The 19,130-nt window shown below is 38.3% G+C and overlaps 1 protein-coding gene across 1 annotated transcript in view; it reads left to right on the plus strand.

The window, feature by feature from the left end:
- Positions 1 to 19,130, plus strand: part of LOC107729434 (liprin-alpha-3-like) — a gene marked incomplete at its 5' end in the record, with an annotated part of 56,979 nt that overhangs the window by 25,605 nt on the left and 12,244 nt on the right. Inside the window, 19 exons of the mRNA XM_016539919.1 lie at positions 3,693 to 3,785; positions 4,603 to 4,655; positions 4,787 to 4,880; positions 6,460 to 6,594; positions 6,708 to 6,791; positions 7,779 to 7,910; positions 9,559 to 9,621; positions 9,741 to 9,820; positions 10,590 to 10,755; positions 10,842 to 11,035; positions 12,418 to 12,658; positions 12,745 to 12,878; positions 12,993 to 13,144; positions 14,740 to 14,833; positions 14,925 to 15,006; positions 15,203 to 15,377; positions 17,116 to 17,141; positions 17,894 to 17,956; positions 18,567 to 18,593. Coding sequence (XP_016395405.1) covers positions 3,693 to 3,785; positions 4,603 to 4,655; positions 4,787 to 4,880; positions 6,460 to 6,594; positions 6,708 to 6,791; positions 7,779 to 7,910; positions 9,559 to 9,621; positions 9,741 to 9,820; positions 10,590 to 10,755; positions 10,842 to 11,035; positions 12,418 to 12,658; positions 12,745 to 12,878; positions 12,993 to 13,144; positions 14,740 to 14,833; positions 14,925 to 15,006; positions 15,203 to 15,377; positions 17,116 to 17,141; positions 17,894 to 17,956; positions 18,567 to 18,593 — 2,088 coding nt within the window. The remainder of the gene's footprint in view (positions 1 to 3,692; positions 3,786 to 4,602; positions 4,656 to 4,786; positions 4,881 to 6,459; positions 6,595 to 6,707; positions 6,792 to 7,778; positions 7,911 to 9,558; positions 9,622 to 9,740; positions 9,821 to 10,589; positions 10,756 to 10,841; positions 11,036 to 12,417; positions 12,659 to 12,744; positions 12,879 to 12,992; positions 13,145 to 14,739; positions 14,834 to 14,924; positions 15,007 to 15,202; positions 15,378 to 17,115; positions 17,142 to 17,893; positions 17,957 to 18,566; positions 18,594 to 19,130) is intronic.

The raw sequence follows: 19,130 nt of genomic DNA on the forward strand, positions 1-19,130 counted from the left end.
CGCTCCGTTCCCACGGCTCTCGGCCCCGCCCCCACTCGTCACACCTTGATTTGATTTTCCAGTTCAGGTGTGTTTAATTTGGGTTGGATCTAAACTCTGCAGGAACGTGCGTATATATATATAGTATTATTTTATTTTAATTATTAAATTATTTAATTATTCATTTATACAGTATATATATATATATGTATATATATATGTATATATATTCAATTCAATTCAAGTTTATTTGTATAGCGCTTTTCATATACTATACTAAAATACTATATGAATACTATATTTTACTATATATATATATATATATATATATATATATAAAACAGTTCTCTCCCACCATTCCTTACTTTGTACTCTCATCCAGTACCTCCGAGATTGTCGTGGGGGCATGAATGAAATGTTGTCGAATGAAAGGGCAGAGGAGGCCTGTTCCTGGAGAATATGTATCCGTCGTCGTCTGTTTGCATGTATTGCATGACAAATAATTAACTGCACTTGAAGCTTTCATAAAATTAAAAATGAAACACCCAAAACTGTATATGGTACCATAACGAAGACGAACTACATCGGATGGCGTCACGGGGGGGCGTAAAACTGAACTTAAAATACCTGAACTTAAAAACTACCTTCCTAACTATTAATAAGCAGCAAATTGGCAGCTTAATTAAAGGGTTAGTTCAGCCAAAAATGAAAATTCTGTCATTAATTACTCACCCTCATGTCGTTCCAAACCCGTAAGATCTTCGTTCATCTTCAGAACACAAATTAAAGGGGTCATATGATGCTGCTGAAAAGAACATTATTTTGTCTATTTGGTGTAAATTATAAACGAGGCATTCGTTGCATCCAGTGGGGACATAATTACTGATTATAATGACTTATACTGTCTTTTTACGCGTTGCGTTGCATTGCGCCGCGTAAACATAAAACCATGTCTGCATTTGTGATCGGAGAAATTACAAACAACAAGCCCTACTCTACACTGCCCAAAAACTCGCTTTAAATATATTAAATATAAAAACTCTTTAAATATAAAAGACGTACTTACAGTCTTTGAGTCAGAACAGCCGGCATTGTAGTCTACTCTCCCAGGATCAGGAAACGGTCCTCCATAAAATGTGCTGCACACATCTGAATATTTGGGTTGAAGTGTTCTGGAACAGTGTTGTAAATACAACTTAACCACTGATTTCTAGTTCTAACAAAGTAGTTTCGCTTTCACAACGAAACACAGCGTCACACACTGCGGCCTAGAGTGAGCAGAGGCCGGGGGCTAGCGTGAGGAACGGCCGGAGGGTTAGAGTGAGCAGAAGCAGCGGGCTTGAGAACGGCGCGGCCGGCGATTTTGATGAAGGAGCATCCGGAAGGACATGTGACAACTCTGGGCTGGAGTCCGCTTCGTCCACGGTGAAAACTGATCCGGCGATCCACAGCGCAAAGTTGTAGTATTTCCTCAGCGACCAGCACGGATCAGCTCCAGGCATGACGAAGCAGATATCGTCCTCTTTTGAAAGACCAAACAAAGTAGTTTCGCATTCACAACGAAACACACAGCATCTTTACGACATGGCGGCGGCAACAACAAAACTACAGCGAGAATAAAAGTTACGCCTTCTTTCTTTGCGTGAACATTTGGGCGGCGTTATGCAAATCTTCCCACATCGTGACGTAGACATGTGGGGGCGTGTTAGAACGAGCCGTTTTAGGTAGGCGTGGCTGACTCTTAACTTTTATAAAGAATATCTCTTTGGATTTGAGACTTTAGTCTTTGCAACTTTACAGATCTTCTTTATGCACCAAGAGCTTGTATCACTTCAAAGAGAAAGGAAAAATTGAAATCGCATCATATGACCCCTTTAAGATATTTTTGATGAAATCTGAGAGCTTTCTGACCCTCCATTGACAGCAATGCAACTGAAACTTTCCCCAACCCAGAAATGATGTTTTATTAACAATTTTCGGGAGGAGCACTATCAGATAATCAACCAATGCAGCACAGGTGAAGCTCGTCTAGTTGATCAACTTAATTAGTATGATATGTATATATAGACACAGCCAACTCAACTCTGTCCTATGACAGTTTTCCGGCAAACCCTCCCCCACCCCAATGCCTCACTCTTAAACTATTCTCATCCCATACTAGGGATGGGGGGAGTTCTCTGGGTTCGGGCTATATTCTGAGCTCGGAGCCCTCCTTCAAGACAGCACGCCAAATATGCTTACTATTTGCTAAATCCTATTATATGTAACTCGTGAATTGACAAATGTATATAACTTAAAGTCAGCATGAAGTGGCAGTTTCAGTTGAATTTGCTACTGGGTACTGAGTTGTATTTCAACATGAAACATTTAAAGTGGCCATTGCATTCCAGAATTGAGGCAGAACTGAATGTGATTGACTGCAGCATGGATATGTTACAGATGTCAAGTAAATCATATCACTGGAAGAGCAAGTTATGACATTTTGATTACAAGGTTTTAAAAAAATCATGAAAAAATAAAATGCACAGATGAATCATTCACAGTAAGACCAGTAACATGCATTAAGAAAATAAATGTTCTGAATGGTTGCTGGGGTGTTGGTGGGAGGTTGCTAAAGGCTTTCTGGGCAGTTGCTAATTTTCCAGATTTTACAGATATCATACCCTTGTACATCCTGAGTACTGTCACATTCTACCAGCACTCACCAGATCCTGCTTATTAATCTTTTGTATCTCTGTTTTAACAGAGTGAATAAAAGTGATCCGTATTATGAAGGTAAAAAGCTTCCTGTACAAAATCTGACTCCTGACTTTAATGGCTTGTACATCTGTCATGCTTCATATTCCGAGCTCGGAACCCTTCTTAAAGACAGCACGCCAAATATGCTTACTATTTGCTAAATCCGATTATACGTAAGTGCGAACTCGTGAAGCGTAGTAAGGACATCGGTAAAATAGTCCATGTGACATCAGTGGTTCAACCGCAATTTTATGAAGCTACGAGAATACTTTTTGTGTGCAAAGAAAACGACTTAATAACTGAGTAATAAATGACAGAATTTTCATTTTTGGGTGAACTATCCGTTTAATAGTGAATATGTGTTCCCTATTCTGAAGTGGAACCATTTTTGTCAATTGAGACCTTGCTGAATAAAATATACATTTCTTTAAATAACGTATTGACACTAAACATTTGAATGGTAGCGCATGCGTGTTATGACATGCTAACCGCAGAGCTCCTGCCTGTATGGAGTGTCTAAATCAGTGACTTATGAGGTTTCATGATGGTTAGGATACTGCCTTAGAAGCAAGTTGGGTTTTGAAACAGAGCTTATAAGTGTTTGTGTGTGATACATATATAATTTTCACAGACACAGGAAGGAAATACGGGACAGACGGGGTGGGAGAAGACCTACAGTATGACACACTCAAAGCACTGACACATTTTGGATGAGAAGGTTCCAGTTAGCCTGGCATTCCTATGGTTGCCATAGAGATACAGAATGAGAGGAGATGCTGAGCGAAAGACTGTGTCACATTCTGCTGCCCTCTGGTGGATGTACGCAGCATCCCCAATTGCAAAAAAAGAAGAAGAAAGAAACGACAGAGGGAGAAACGGCTACTGGAACACATCCAAGTTTCATTGGCTCGTTTTTGTGTTTGCATGCATTCGTGCGCACATGTTAACGTCTGAGCCTTGTCTCCCATGCGCAGGTTGGAGAGATCGAGGAGCAGCTCACTACCGCCAGGAGGGAATTAGCTAAATCTGAGGAAGCCAATCAGAAGCTTCAGAGGGACGTGAAAGAGGTGGGTCAGAGGTTAAGTTCTCATCGAGAGCGCTTCAAAACAAAATCAAGGGCCCTATGTCACGCAACCATGGTTTTGCTGTCATCCCGCCTCCCTTCCCATTTAGAAGGGTTTCCTGCCATGATGCAGTGATTAATTGCCGGTAAAGTGCTTTAGTTGTTGATGGGTGTGCCTGTCAGCTAGAGCGAGATCAATCAAACTGCCAACAAAATAATCAGCTGTCTATGTGACATTCCTCATGGAAGAAGTCTAATTTTCTGTATAATAGAAGCACGCTGTATTCTTCAGCGGTAACACAAAGACTTGCCTACTCGGCAGCGGTGCCCGTTTCATGTCACCGACTCGCTACTTTTCCGGAATTGCCGCTAGCTACCGTGCTGGCTTGGTGTCCTATTTACGTTGGATGCCTTGAGCAGATTTTTGCTTATAATCTGCTTCCACTCATAAAGTACAGTCTCGATAATGGCGAGTGAAGGTTTTTTTTCCTCATTTCCCAAGACACGTTGCCTTTCGTTCTTTTCGCTACGCTCGTCTTTCATCGCCTCATCTTCCTCCCTCATAGCAATTATGTAATATTCGATACAGCTCTTTTGGTTTCGCGTCGCACTAACTGTTTATAGTCAGCTCCATTTGAAGTAAACAGTTACGGTGCACTCTAGACAGACGCCCGACTGTAATAATGTTACCGAATGGTCTGATTGTGATCGTTTTGTGTACGTTTGTGCCTTTGCAATCAGTTAACCATATGTTGTTGTCTTTTATTCTTTTTGACGTTTTCTCTCTTTTATCTCACATTTTTCCACCCCCTCAACTGCAGGCGCTGTGTCAAAGAGAGGACATGGAGGAAAGAATCACCACCTTAGAGCGCAGGTAAACTAGACCAGATCTCACAGCTGTTTTGTCGCATGGTTTGACCGCACTTTGGAAAGACACAGATAGAGTCGCAGTTTTGATTTCTCAAGCGCCCTGTAGATCCTCACCGTGTGTGTTTCTCTCTGTAGGTACCTCAGTGCCCAGAGGGAGGCAACCTCTCTCCATGACATCAAAGACAAGCTGGAGAACGAGCTTGCCAGCAAAGAGTCTTTATACAGACAGGTACAAAAGAAAAATCATGTACAGACAGACATGAAAGGTGTAACTATTGAAGGATCATTTAACAGCGTGTTCATCGACAGGAGTCTCTGGGGGTTATTCTCAGGGTATGGCGCCATTTGCGTCTGAAGATTTAGTTTTGTTGGTGTTTCATCTAAAAACATTTCAAGACTTTTCTTTCAATGAATTTTCAAGAAATCCTTCACATTTTAACACCTCAAGGTATCAGGGCTATAACCACCATGGAGAGCCACTATAGGCCCATCCAATATTCAGATTATTGGTCAACAAATAGGCCTAGATTTTTTTTGTTGCTACCCACAACATCAAACTATGATTTTTTCCCCCATAAATATATTCAAGGTTTACGGGGCTAAATAATTTTGATTTTATTTTTCATAGGAAAAAACATAAACAGTAAAAACATGATATTTGTGTTTAGATAAAAGCTTAATTCAATGATTTTAATTTAAAGGTTTATATTAAATATAATTTGAAATAACATTCAAATGTTGTGTGTTGGTAGGATTTTTAAATGGTTATAAAATAAATGCTCTTATGCTCACCAAGGCTAAATTTATTTGACCAAAAGTCTGTATATTCTGTATTTTCTATTTGAATATATTTATGGGGCTCAGATATATTTTTTCTTTGAATCTGTGTTAAAGACAGTCGTACTGCTTAATATTTTTGTGGAAACCATGCTACATTTTTTTCAGGATTTGTTGATAAATAGAAAGTTCAAAAGAACAACTTTTATTTTTAACTAATGTAAAAGTATTTACTGTCACCTTCAATTCAATTCATCCTTACTAAATAAAAAGTATTAATTTCTTTCAAAAAAAACTTGTGAAGGGTAGTCTTCATTTTTATTTAATTCTATGTAACCTATTAAAATGTATTGGTTATGAATAGGGACATGTAAACTGACTGATATTCTGACGGATAAAAAAAAAAAACATTTTATTTTATTATCACAGATAAATGTTTCTTGAAATTTATTTTCTACCTTTTTTCTTTCTTTTTTGCATCTGATTAAAGCTATTCATTCCAAATTTTTATATTTGTACAAAACCTTTTCCCGTCAAATCTTTAAGTTAAACAAATCTCGCAATAGGAGATAGTGATATATTTACAGTAAATAGAGATGCACTGCAAATTTAGACATTCTTAGCAAAGGAACCACATGACAGTTTTATTGCACCTAAATTATTGTTTGCATTTAAATCTAAGTGAATTTATTTTGTTGTTTTAAAGGCTTGTGGGTTGAGGTCTGTAATTGTGGCTACAAGAATTTAGAATCTGTTTCCAAGCTTTGTGATGATATGTCCGGACGGGTTGGTTTTACGTAACATGTCTTTGCTGTTCATACATATCGAAATGATCTCTGGTTATAGATAATACCTGATTTTTGTTCAAAATTGTATTTCATTATTATTTTCTTTTGGTTTATTTCTAACAAAAAGAAGTTCCATTGTGTTTTCACCAGGTCTCCATCAAAAACAAAGCACAATTTTTTCCTGAAGAGAATGTGTTCATTATGGTGTTCTGTATTGTTTGGCCTCATTGTTCTGTCACTCAGAGTGAAGAGAAGAACAGGCAGCTCCAGGAGCGTCTAGACGATGCTAAACAGAAGCTGCAGCAAACCCTCCAGAGGGCCGAGACGCTGCCCGAGATCGAGGCTCAGCTCGCCCAGAGGGTGGCGGCACTCAACAAGGTGTGTGCTGTCAGGTTCAGATCTGTTTGAGGTGCTGTACTATTAACTCGTTTCAAATTGAGAACAGGTCCAAATGAAGTTCAAATGCATTTTATCCTGACTCTGTTGTTTAGGCGGAGGAGCGTCATGGCAACTTTGAGGAGAGACTGAGACAGTTGGAGGCACAACTTGAAGAGAAAAATCAGGAGCTACAGAGGGTGACTCATCCTCTTGTTTTTTTTCATTTGTTCAGCATGTTACTCTCAAATGTAGTGAAGTATTTTCACTTTGAATGGACTTTTAGAGTAAAGGTCCTTGCACAGAGTCCGAAATTTTCGTCACGCACAAATACCTATGCTTGCAACAGATACGAAAAACACAGAAAATTTTACCCGATCCAAATTTTTTTGTGACAGATGAAAGTTTCAGAGGCAGTGTGTAAACGTGACTGACACAACGTGAGGTTGTATTTGTTTTTTATAATGTGCGAAAATTTGGAATGAGAATTTCGGACTCGATGCACAAGGACTTTAACACATTAAAAAACTGATTATTCCAAAATTAAAATGCGAATGCAGAAACATTGAGTATGATATAAGTGTAAATATAATTTTTTGCTCGATTCACAAACGTTTCATTATGAATTTCTAAATTAGCTAACATCTGCAACCTGTAATTCTTTTGAAATAAAAAAGTAAATATGTTAAATATGTTGATTTTAATATGTTTAAGTATATTTCAGATACAGGTAAAAATAACAATAAACAACTCATCTGCTGCTTCTGAAACCAATTTAGCTTTATACAGCTAGATGTATAAATACATATGAGCACATGTGACAAAAACATTCACATTTTTAAATAAAAAATTTTTTTTTTTTAGCATTTTACATTTTTATATTCTAAAAAAAAGCAAAGTAAAAACAAGTGGTTTATACAGTCGATTTATTTTTAAAGTTGACTTCTAGCTTGTAAGAAACTGATCTAAGAAACAACCACATTTCTTGTAGCGGATCCCCATCTGGTGGGAGCAAAATATACTAATAAGAATCAAAATAGTGTTATTCTTGCATAAATCACACAGCATAATCTCTCATCAATGTCACATATCTTTTATTGACTGTTAGTCAAGTATATACTCAAAATTCATCATCCATCTTTCTCTGTCCGTGACTTTTCCCTCTCTTTTTCCCTCCCTTCCTTCAGGCGAGGCAGAGGGAGCGGATGAATGACGAACACAACAAGCGTCTCTCTGACACGGTGGACAAGCTTCTGTCAGAGTCCAATGAGAGACTGCAGCTGCACCTGAAGGAGAGAATGGCTGCCCTGGAGGAGAAGGTGTGATCCTCCACAATTTCAGATTTGATTTCCTTGACAACGTTGCATGCACATCCAGAAAACAGAAAAATAGCCTTGACATGTCACCACGTCTTTGATGTTTACCTCAAAAATCCAGATGTTGCCTCAATTATGTTTGTGTCTAATAGGAGTTCCCGGCTTCCTCTATGTGTCCTCCCTCATAATTTCAGCACAAAAGCAGGTGTTTCATGCTCAATGCATTTCTCATCAGAGAATCCGTGATAAATGGCTGAAACATAATTTGCGCTTAATGTCAGAAACAGAAGACGCGTTCCTGAAAACAGAACACATCAGACTGGAGTGGTCTAGGAATGTGCCAAACCATATATTTTCAAAATCTACTAGTTGTAGGATGCCTGAACAACCACTGTAGTTAACTAATCAGTTTCGAGGAAGTATAATTAGGCTGTTTCTGGTTCCTCTGAGCGCAGTTGGATGTGCTTGTAAGAGGCCATTTACTAAAGGCGTGTTCAAAAACAGAATGAAGAAGCGCAAGTCTCAAGACGCATTTTTAACAGTTAGGAAAGCTATTTTTAACCCAACATACTGTTTTAAAAACATATGATGCTCAGGGATCTAAAGGTCATGTAAATATGAGGAAATTTCAAAAGCATGATTTTTAGGTCTAGAACATCGTAGAAAAATTATAAAATATTGCCTACATTTTTTCTACTTATATTTTTAAATAATTATTTTTATTTACTGTTTTATCTAATCTAATCTAATTATTATTATTGATTATTTTTTAAGAATTAAAGGGATAGTTCACCCAAAAATGAAAATTCTGTCATTAATTACTCACCCTCATGTCGTTCCAAACTCGTACGACCTTTAATCATCTTTAGAACATAAATGAAGATATTTCTGATGAAATCCGAGAGCTTTCTGACCCTCCATACACAGCAACTCAACTACCACGTTCAAGGCCCAGAAAGGTAGTAAGGACATTGTTAAAATAGTCCATGTGACATCAGCGGTTCAACCGGAATTTTATGAAGCTACGGGAATACTGTTTGTGTGCAAAGAAACAACTTTATTCAACAATTTCTTCTCTTCCGTGTCAGACTTCGTCGTGTGTTCATAAGAGTACCACAACGCATGCGTGTGCATTCCTCTGCTTTTAAACTAGCCGCAGGAGCCTGCGTTCTGACGTAGAACCCGGATGCGCTGTGGCTAGTTTTGGTCGTGTTGAGGTACTCTCGTGAATGTGCATTGAAGTCTGACACGGAAGAGAAGAAATTGTTGAATAAAGACTTTATTTTTGTTTTCTTCGTGCACAAAAAGTATTCTCGTAGCTTCATAAAATTACAAACCACTAATGTCCCTCTGGTATTGCCATGCAAACTAGCTAACAGCTAAATATGGCACGCTCAGATAGTATGCTAATTTAAGCAGAACCATATCAAAACCTAAAAGAGATTGTTATTATAATTTAAACTAGCCAACCTCATCTGACTAGTTGGTTGACTGATCAGCTATTTCTCCATTGTGACCCATCCTACCATGATACTAACCACGCCACTTTCATGAGTTTGATTCCCAGGGAACACACAAGATTAATTTGGATTAAAAAAAACCTTACAACTGAATGAATTTATATGTAAGCATCTGGTGTAATGTGTTACAGAATGCTCTGTCTGAGGAACTCGCTAACATGAAGAAGATCCAAGATGATCTCTTAGCGAACAAGGTACGTTTGTCTTTAAGCTATAATGCTATTGTAAAAAAAGAAAAGAAAATACAGCTCTGTTGACTTGACCTGTGTCCAGATGGCTCCATTATCTGATACTAATATATTTTTCCTCCCAGGATCAACTGATTGCAGAGCTGGAGAGGATTCAACTAGAGCTGGACCAGCTGAGAGGAAGACCGGGTTCCTCTTACTCACGGTAAGATGCATACCATTTCTGCTGTCTTCTCATTTAAGTCATTTATCTTAATTTCATGAAATATGTGACTGCTTCATTATAAGATAAGACATTCACAATCAATTTTACTTCAGTATGTAACATTCAAAGTTTGGGTTCATTAAGTTTTTTTTAAAAGAAATTAATAATACTATTAATACTTACATTATTCAAAAGTGATAGTAAAGTTATTTATAATGTTACAAAATATTAATATTCAAATAAAGTCTGTTCTTTGGAACTTTCTTTTTACCAAAGAACCTTGAAAAAAGTATCATGGTTTTCACAAAAATATTGAGCAGCACAACTGTTTTCAACATTGATAATAATCAGAAATCTTTCTTAAGCATCAAATCAGCATATTAGAATTATTTCTGAAGGATCATGTGACACTGAAGACTGGAGTAAAGGCTGCTGAAAATTCAGCTTTGCCATCACAGGAATAAATTATAGAAATAGAATTTTAAATAGAAAAGTTATTTTAAATTCTAATAATATTTCACAATATTGCTGTTTTACTTTAACATTACAATTATGAAAAATATTACAAAATCTTACTGACCGCAAACTTATGATCAGTATTTTTATTTCTGAGTGGAATAAAATATTTATTGAGGGAAAAACTTAGGACAGGATGACTTTAACCATCAGAAATCATTTGCATTGTGAAAAGTGGGCAAACACTGACCATAAATAGGGGCAGTTTGGATTTTATTGACTGTAACCATGGCCTCCTCTGCGTCTCTATTAGGTCTCTGCCAGGAAGTGCTCTGGAGCTGAGGTATTCCCAGGGAGGTGGGTCACTTCCTGCTGGCTCCACCACTCACCTAGATCATTATGGAAACACAGGCACAGGAGGCGTGGTCAGACGGGCTCATCGTGGACGCTGGGGCGGCGCAAGGGAGGACGCTAGCAAAGTGAGAACATCTTTGTATGAACCTGCTAATAAAGGAATAAAAATAGTTTAATATGGATTTAAACAAGTAACCTTTCTCATGTGCAGTACGGCGACTGGGACAACGGAGCTTTGCTGGGCACTGGGTTCGAGGGCGGCGTGGAGGACAGGTGTTCTGATGATGAAGAGGATCGCGAGACGCTCTTTGGATCGGAGCTGCTCTCACCAAGCGGCCAGACAGATGTGCAGACTCTCGCTATCATGTTGCAGGAGCAGCTGGAGGCCATCAACAAAGAGATTAAGTGAGTTTACTGAAGACGGAGGGACCTTGAGACCGCTTGAAAAAACAAACTTTTACTTAATGGGAAAGACATTTAAAATGGAGAGCGCTCAGAAAGGGAGGTTAATGGGAAAGAGCAGGACACTCGATAAGGAGAGTATATGGCAGGGAACCTCAGTGCATAAAAGTATTTACAAAATCAAGTAGTTGGTGGATTGCTTGAACTCAGTCTTAAGAAAACCTTGCTAGTTTTGAGTTTACGTGACCCTGATTGGACGTTTTACACACTACATAATAAATAAATATACATAAATATAATTATATTTATATATGTATAATACTGTATTTATCTATTCAAATGTAGTTTAAAATGTCATGTATTCCTGTGATGGCAAAGCTGCTATGCTGCTTAAAATTTTTGTGAAAAAACATGGCTCTTCTAACATTCAAAAGAATTACATTTATTTGAAATATAAATATTTACTGTTACTTTTGATCGGTTTAATGCACCCTTGCTGAATAAAAGTATTAATGTCTTTCAAAAAACAAAAACAAAATGACTAACCTCTTACTTGTGTATTTTTTTTAGAACAGACTAGTTAGCACTGAATAACTAACTAGTAGATTGATGGACATTTACCAACCTAAAATTTGGTTTATTTCTCTTTGTTTCATTCTCTCTGTCCTTAGGATTTTGTAAATATAAAAAAGTATTTTATTTAAAAAAAAAATTTTTTTCAATTCAAGGCCTGAAATTGGAGCCTTTTCATATTTGTATTAATATTTAATGTTGTATGAGGGAATACAGCACTTGTGATTGATTTCTTGTTGGATTTAAGTAGATTTAAGGTAAATTTGTGTTTTATGCTCTATTAGTGGCATTGAAGAGCTTGAGTTTGTAAGTTTCCATTTGCTACCATATGTGTATTCCCTAGGAATTTAAAATTATGGAAAATTAAATTATGCTAAATAAAAATATGATAGCAATTCCCATTTAGGAGGTCTTTGAAAAGGTTTACACCTTTTACACCAAGGACAATAACTATAACTATAAAGTTTCAATAATCGTTAGAACAAAGGGAAGTCCACCGCATAGCTATAAGGATAAGGGTATCATTGGATCACTTTCAATTTCAGCTGATGATCAATAAAAAATTTAACAGCCAACCAGAATCCATCCTGCTTTAAAGAGCTCAGGCATTTAAAATGGTTGATGACAAAACTGCAACGCAAGCTTATAATAAAAAGAACAGTATCGTCCATTGTTAATGCTAATATAGTTATACGTATAGTTATCTTTATATATATCATTTTTGGTGGGAACACACTTTTAAAAAGTCTTGAATTTAGCCTCATGATACCTACAGAAGCCGTTGTCTTACCCTCCCTTCATATTTTCTTCAGGCTGATTCAGGAAGAGAAGGAGAGCACAGAGCTTCGTGCTGAAGAAATCGAGAGCAGAGTCAGCAGCGTGGCTCTGGACGGCCTTCCAGTGCCCCCGTCCTCTCTGGGGCGGGACAGCACAGGCCGTAGCTTCATCCCCCCATCCCTCACATCCTCCACCCTGGCATCGCCCTCTCCACCCAGCTCCGGGCACTCCACTCCCCGCCTGCCCCACTCCCCAGCGCGCGAGACAGACAGACAGGTAGGAGCGTGTGTGTGATTATTCACAAGCATTGCTATCACACACTGAATAAACGTGCAAACAGCTGACTCCATTCTGCCCATCAGAACAACAAAGATGACGACAGGTCCCTGGCCCTTCTGGATTCCACCCCTCCTCCCACCCCTCGTGCACTGCGATTGGACAGGATGACACACACTCACCCTGGTGCAATGTTGGATGACAGTCGCGAGTTCCGCAGGTGCGTTAAATCCATCTTTACACAGGACTGAGATTGCACTGTACAAAATGTCTTTCCCTTCATACTTCAGCCTTTTTAAGTGACCTTTCCTTGTCTCTCTCTGTGGATTTCAAGTCTCTCAGCTGATGGCAGCAGCTCAAACAGCAGCCAGGACTCCCTCCACAAGGCCAGCAAAAAGAAAAGCATCAAGTCTTCCATAGGCCGGCTCTTTGGGAAGAAGGATAAGGTCCGAATGGGTCAGCCTGGACGTGAGTCAGCATCTCTGGGTGAGTCTAACTTAAAAAAAAATACTTAAAGGGATAGTTCACACAAAAATTTAAATTCTGGCATTAATTACTCACCCTCATGTTGTTCCAAACCCGGAAGACCTTCGTTCATTTTCGGAACATAAATTAAGATATTTTTGATGGCAGAGGGTGACTCGTGGGGGAGAAGAATTTTAATGATGTCCTTACTACCTTTCTGGGCCTTGAATGTGGTAGTTGAATTGCTGTCTATGCAGGGTCAGAAAGCTCTCGGATTTCATCAAAAATATCTTAATTTGTGTTCTGAAGATGAACAAAGGTCTTACGGGTTTGGAACGACATGAGGGTGAGCAATGACAGAATTTTCATTTTTGGGTGAACTATACCTTTAAAAACAAAAAAAGTGCTTGACAACAAAATAAAAAATAGCTCTGCACAAAATCAGAGGGATATGCTTAAATTATCTGGAAACATTCCTTAAAGCTCCTAAGAAATTGCTGACTTGTTCCTAATGAAACCATTTGTTTGCTTGGGACATATCAAAGGGCTCATTTGCTTTTTAAATAACAAATAACCTTTATTCAACATGATTTTCTACATGCTAGTTGTTTCCTTTAGCGCTAGTGGGAGAGACATTCTCATTCTAGAGAGCATTTGATTAGACAAAAATCGGTGTAGTACAATATGAGTCATCTCTATTTTTGGTTCATTCTCCTGGAACAGAAAAACTGTATGTTTTATATATGCACACTAGCATTTAAAAGCTTGTGCTTTGTAAGGTGTTTTCATGTTTTTGAAATAAGTCTCTTATGCTTGCCAAGGCTGCATTTATTTGATCAAAAATTCTGTAAACACTGTACTATTGTGAAATATTATTACAATTTAAAATAGCTGTTTTCTATTTTAATATATGTGACCCTGGAGCACAAAACCAGTCTTAAGTCACTGGGGTATATTTGTAGCAATAGCCAAAAAAACATTGTATGGGTCAAAATGATTGATTTTTCTTTTATGCCAAAAATCATTAGGATATTAAGTAAAGATCATGTTCCATGAAGATATTTTGTAAATTTCCTACTGTAATTATATCAAAACTTAATTTTTGATTAGTAATATGCATTGCTAAGAACTTCATTTGGACAACTTTAATATCCTAACATCAATGGAAAACATATTTATTCAGCTTTCAGATTATGCATAAATCTCAATTTCAAAAAATTGACCCTTATGACTGGTTTTGTGGTCCAGGGTCACATATTAAGTTGTAATTTATTCCTGTGATGCAAAACTGAATTTTCTTTACTTTACTTTACTCCAGTCTTCAGTGTCACATGATCCTTCAGATATCATTCTAATATGCTGATTTGCTGCTCAAGAAACAGATCTGGTTTCTAAACAAGCCCTGTAAACGATATCTGTAGTATGCAATTAATTACCAAATATTATTATATAACAATGTAAAAATGGTAATCAATGCGGTATTGATAACTGCATCAGGATAAACTGTTTTCAACATCTTAATGTTCCTTTAATGGTCAGTAAAGTGTTTAATATCCACTGTTCATTCAGTCTTGTTCATTTAACTGCCACCCTTAACCTTCCTGTGCCTCCTGTAGCCTCGACCCCCTCAGATGACCTGGGCTCTGTAGATCCTCTCGGACTCACTAAGATGGCCGGTCCGGTGGACAAGGACCGTCGCAGCAAGAAGAAGTAATTTTACTCTAACCAGTCTAGTGTAGTCTTTCTTCTCACTCTGTATCTTATTCTTTGTACTGAATACACTTCTCTCCCTTTCTTTTAGGCATGAGCTGTTGGAGGAGGCATGCCGACAGGGGCTACCCTTTGCATCTTGGGATGGACCCACTGTTGTCTCCTGGCTGGAAGTATGACTCCATATCTGAGCGTTGCAATGGATAGAAAGGGGCTTGATTAGTTTTACATTGATAGGTGCTATTATGTTTAAAAATATGTCTACTTACATTCTCTGTAACTTTGATGTCCTAAGAAAAGGCGCTTCCTGTTAGCACTTTTTTGTTTTGTTTTGTGCTTTCCTAAAGGTCACCTATCTGTCTCTTTCAGCTGTGGGTGGGCATGCCGGCATGGTACGTGGCAGCCTGTCGTGCTAACGTGAAGAGTGGAGCCATCATGGCTAACCTGTCAGACACAGAGATCCATCCAGAGATCGGCATCAGTAACCCTCTGCACCGCCTCAAACTGAGACTGGCCATTCAGGAGATGGTGTCCCTGACCACACACACACACATACATATGCTAAATGCGACATAAAAGAAGAGGATTCTTTAATAATTATACAGTGGGGTCCAAAAATCGGAGATCACAATTAAAATACCTCTGTTTATCATTTTATTTAATTTAGATTTATTACACATTATGTTATCAGCAAAACAATTAGGTGAAAAGTTAAAATGAAGAATGACCATACACTACCGTTCAAATGTTTGGGGTCAGTAAGATTTTTAAATGGTTTTGAAAGAAGTCCATGCTCACCAAGGCTGCATTTACATCAAAAATACAGTAAAAAACAGTAATATTCTGAAATATCATTTTAAAATAACTGTTTTCATTTTAATATATTAAAAAGTAAAAAAAATAGTAACATTTATTTGAAACAATTTTTTACACCAATGTAAAAATCTTTGCTGTCTTTCCTGTTTAATATGTCCTTTGCTGAATGAAAGTATTAATTTCTATAAAAAAGAAAAATACTACTAACCTCAGACTTTTGAAAGGTAGTGTAAATGTCAAAATGTAATTTTTTTTTTTAGTGCTGTCAAACGATTAATCGCGTCCAAAATAAAAGTTTTTGTTCACATAATATATGTGTGTATTGTGTATATTTATGTATATATAAATACAAACACATGCATGTATATATTTAAGAAAAATAAGTTATGTTTATATATTAAATACATTTATATATAATATAAAATATAAGAATCTAAATATATATACATGTAAATATTTTCAAAATATATACTGTATGTGTGTGTGTTTATATATACATAATAAATATGCACAGTACACATACATATAGTATGTAAACAAAATTTTGGATGCGATTTATCGCGATTAATCATTGTGACAGCACTAATGTTTTTTTTACATTTTTGTTTTATTAACAGCAGCATTTGAGCTGTATGAACGTCTTGGTTACGTATGGTAACCCTCGTTCCCTGAAGGAGGGAATGGAGACATCACGTCGGATGACCGACGAATTGGGATCTCGCTTAGAGAGACCAATCTACTTCGAGTGTAAACTAAACGAGCCAATGCACATTGGCATGCGATTATTGCATCCAGCTGCTGCTGATCACAGCGTGAGTATAAGTAGGCAGCAGATGCAGCGCATATTCAGCTTTTCGCTTCGGAGCCGAGCGATCACATCGTTCTGCTCCTGACTACTCTACTGAGAGAAGAAGACTGAACGAGTTCAGCGCGCTCTTGGAGAGCTCTTCGTGTTGGCGGTACGGCGCTTCAGCGGTGGTGGTTTCCCGTGTCGAGTGGGTTGCACACAACAGGCTGCACTACCCCTGTGTGTGTTGCAGACGGCCATCTCCCCTGTGCGCTTCAGCACGCTAAAAGAGCTATTTCCATACTAAAAGAGCTTCACGGGTGGAACGTCTTTTTAAAAACGCGTCTTTTTAAAGATGTCGTACCATCCGTGTGTTTCTGGGTGCGGTCGTTACCTGGCGCCGGGTGATGGTCACGATCGCTGCCTCTCGTGCCTGGGCATGAAGCACGCTGAGGTGGCTTTCGTGGATGACCGCCCCCGGCTGCCACCAGAGGGAACCCCAGATCTAGGCAGTGGCACGGGCACTCCGCCCCCTTGCAGGTAACGGAGTCTGGTCCGCAACTCCGAGATGGTCATACCCCCGCACTGGGAGCATGAGTCATCCACGAAAGCCACCTCAGCGTGCTTCATGCCCAGGCACGAGAGGCAGCGATCGTGACCATCACCCGGTGCCAGGTAACGACCGCACCCAGAAACACACGGATGGTATGACATCTTTAAAAAGACGCGTCTTTAAAAAGACGTTCCACCCGTGAAGCTCTTTTAGATGGAAATTGCTCTTTTAGTGTGCTGAAGCGCACAGGGGAGATGGCCGTCTGCAACACACACAGGGGGTAGTGCAGCCTGTTGTGTGTAACCCACTCGACATGGAAAAACCACCGCCGCTGAAGCGCCGTACCACCAGCACGAGAGCCCACGAAGAGCGTGCTTGACTGTAGTTTTTACTACCGTAGAAGGTCAGGAGCAGAACGATAGAACCGCTCGGCTCCGAAGCGAAAAGCTGAATATGCGCTGCATCTGCTGCCTACTTATACTCACGCTGTGATCAGCAGCAGCTGGATGCAATAATCGCATGCCAATGTGCATTGGCTCGTTTAGTTTACACTCGAAGTAGATTAGTCTCTCTAAGAGAGATCCCAATTAGTCGGTAATCCGACGTGACATCGAGAGTGACCGACTGAAAGGGAACTCATATTCTCCAACTTGATTAAAGAATGATCAAAAAAGTCACATGATCAGTATCACAAATGTACTTTATTTACTTGTAATTAGTGGCCTAGAAAGAGTACAGCATCATGAATATTTTTTATTCTTTTTATATCATAAAATTACTTTGTTGTATTTATTAAACATTAGAGTTTGAATCCCTGATTTTCAGTGTGATCATAGACATTTCCACCCTACCCAACCTAATACTAATAAACAGTAATTCTGATTGTTTTCTTTTCTTACCACAGTCAACCAGTAACGTGTGGATGACACATGCTGAGATGGAGTCCCTGACCGCAGCAACCAAACCAGTTAGTAGCCACACTTTTTGTGTTATGTCAGTATTTGTTGATGCCTGACTAGATTACTAGTTTGGGAAAAGAACATGTAACAGATCCAAATAATGTGTGTTGAAGCCATCAACTACTAGAATAGATTTAAAGAATGGATATTGACAAAACCTCTTATCCACCAATGACAGCACTTCTGACCGTTTTTGATGTGATACTTTATTGGAACTGATAGTAATTTTGTGAATACTTCTGTATTAAGTAGACTGTCGTGCCCCCCCACCCCCCACCCCCCACAGTATGAGAGGCGGCACGAGGAGAGAGTGGAGTGACCGGACATGTGTTGATGCGTCTCTCTCTTTCTCTCTCCCTCTCTGTGTGTCCGGCTAGGCTGTAGCGTTGAACATCCTCAACTTTCCCTCTTTTTTCTGTTTCAGTGTGAACTACTTCCAACTAATGACCCGGTCACTAACAAACTGTTCCTCCCTTTGTACCTCTCTTCCTGCTTTCCCTCTTCATTCTTCTTTCCTCTTCCTGTCCATCTATGTGTCTTTCCTGCTGCCCCTCTGCTGCGTTCCTTATCTCCTCTTCCTCACCTCTCTCCTATCATGCTATCACCTCCGCACACAAGGAGCTGAAAGAGATTAGCTGGGATCAGGTGAGTAACTTCAATACGTCCATTAAACACTTTAAAACTGATGGTGCCATTAGATAGTTGAGACTAAATTATCTTTAAGAATAAATTAAGTGTGTATTCGTATCAAAATCACATAGAATCGCTTAACTGCTGTTTCCTTTTTAATAAATGGAAGGTAGGTCAGAGCTCAACAGTAAGGATTTTTTTTCTGGCCTCAAGACCAAAAAATATAAATGTGTCTGTTTTATTCATTTAAATTTCAGATTTTACATTTTTGATTTTCCACATTTTAAATGTATATTCAATAATAATACATAAAATAAAATAAATAAAATGTTAAAATAGTTAAAAATAATTATTGTTGTCAATGTATTGTTTACAATTTTACGTTTTAAATAATATATTTGTTATTTAATATTTATTTTAAATGTAATATATAAAATTTTCTATTAAATATTAATCTTAGTTTAGTTATGTTAAATATTTTCTCTTCCAAAGAAAATGTGTGGTAATAGCTGTAATAGCAATATATACTATTATAGTATTTTAAAAAATATG

This window comes from Sinocyclocheilus rhinocerous, unplaced genomic scaffold, assembly GCF_001515625.1.
Source record: "Sinocyclocheilus rhinocerous isolate Xijiao unplaced genomic scaffold, SAMN03320098_v1.1 scaffold697, whole genome shotgun sequence".
Taxonomy (NCBI): Eukaryota; Metazoa; Chordata; class Actinopteri; order Cypriniformes; family Cyprinidae; genus Sinocyclocheilus; species Sinocyclocheilus rhinocerous.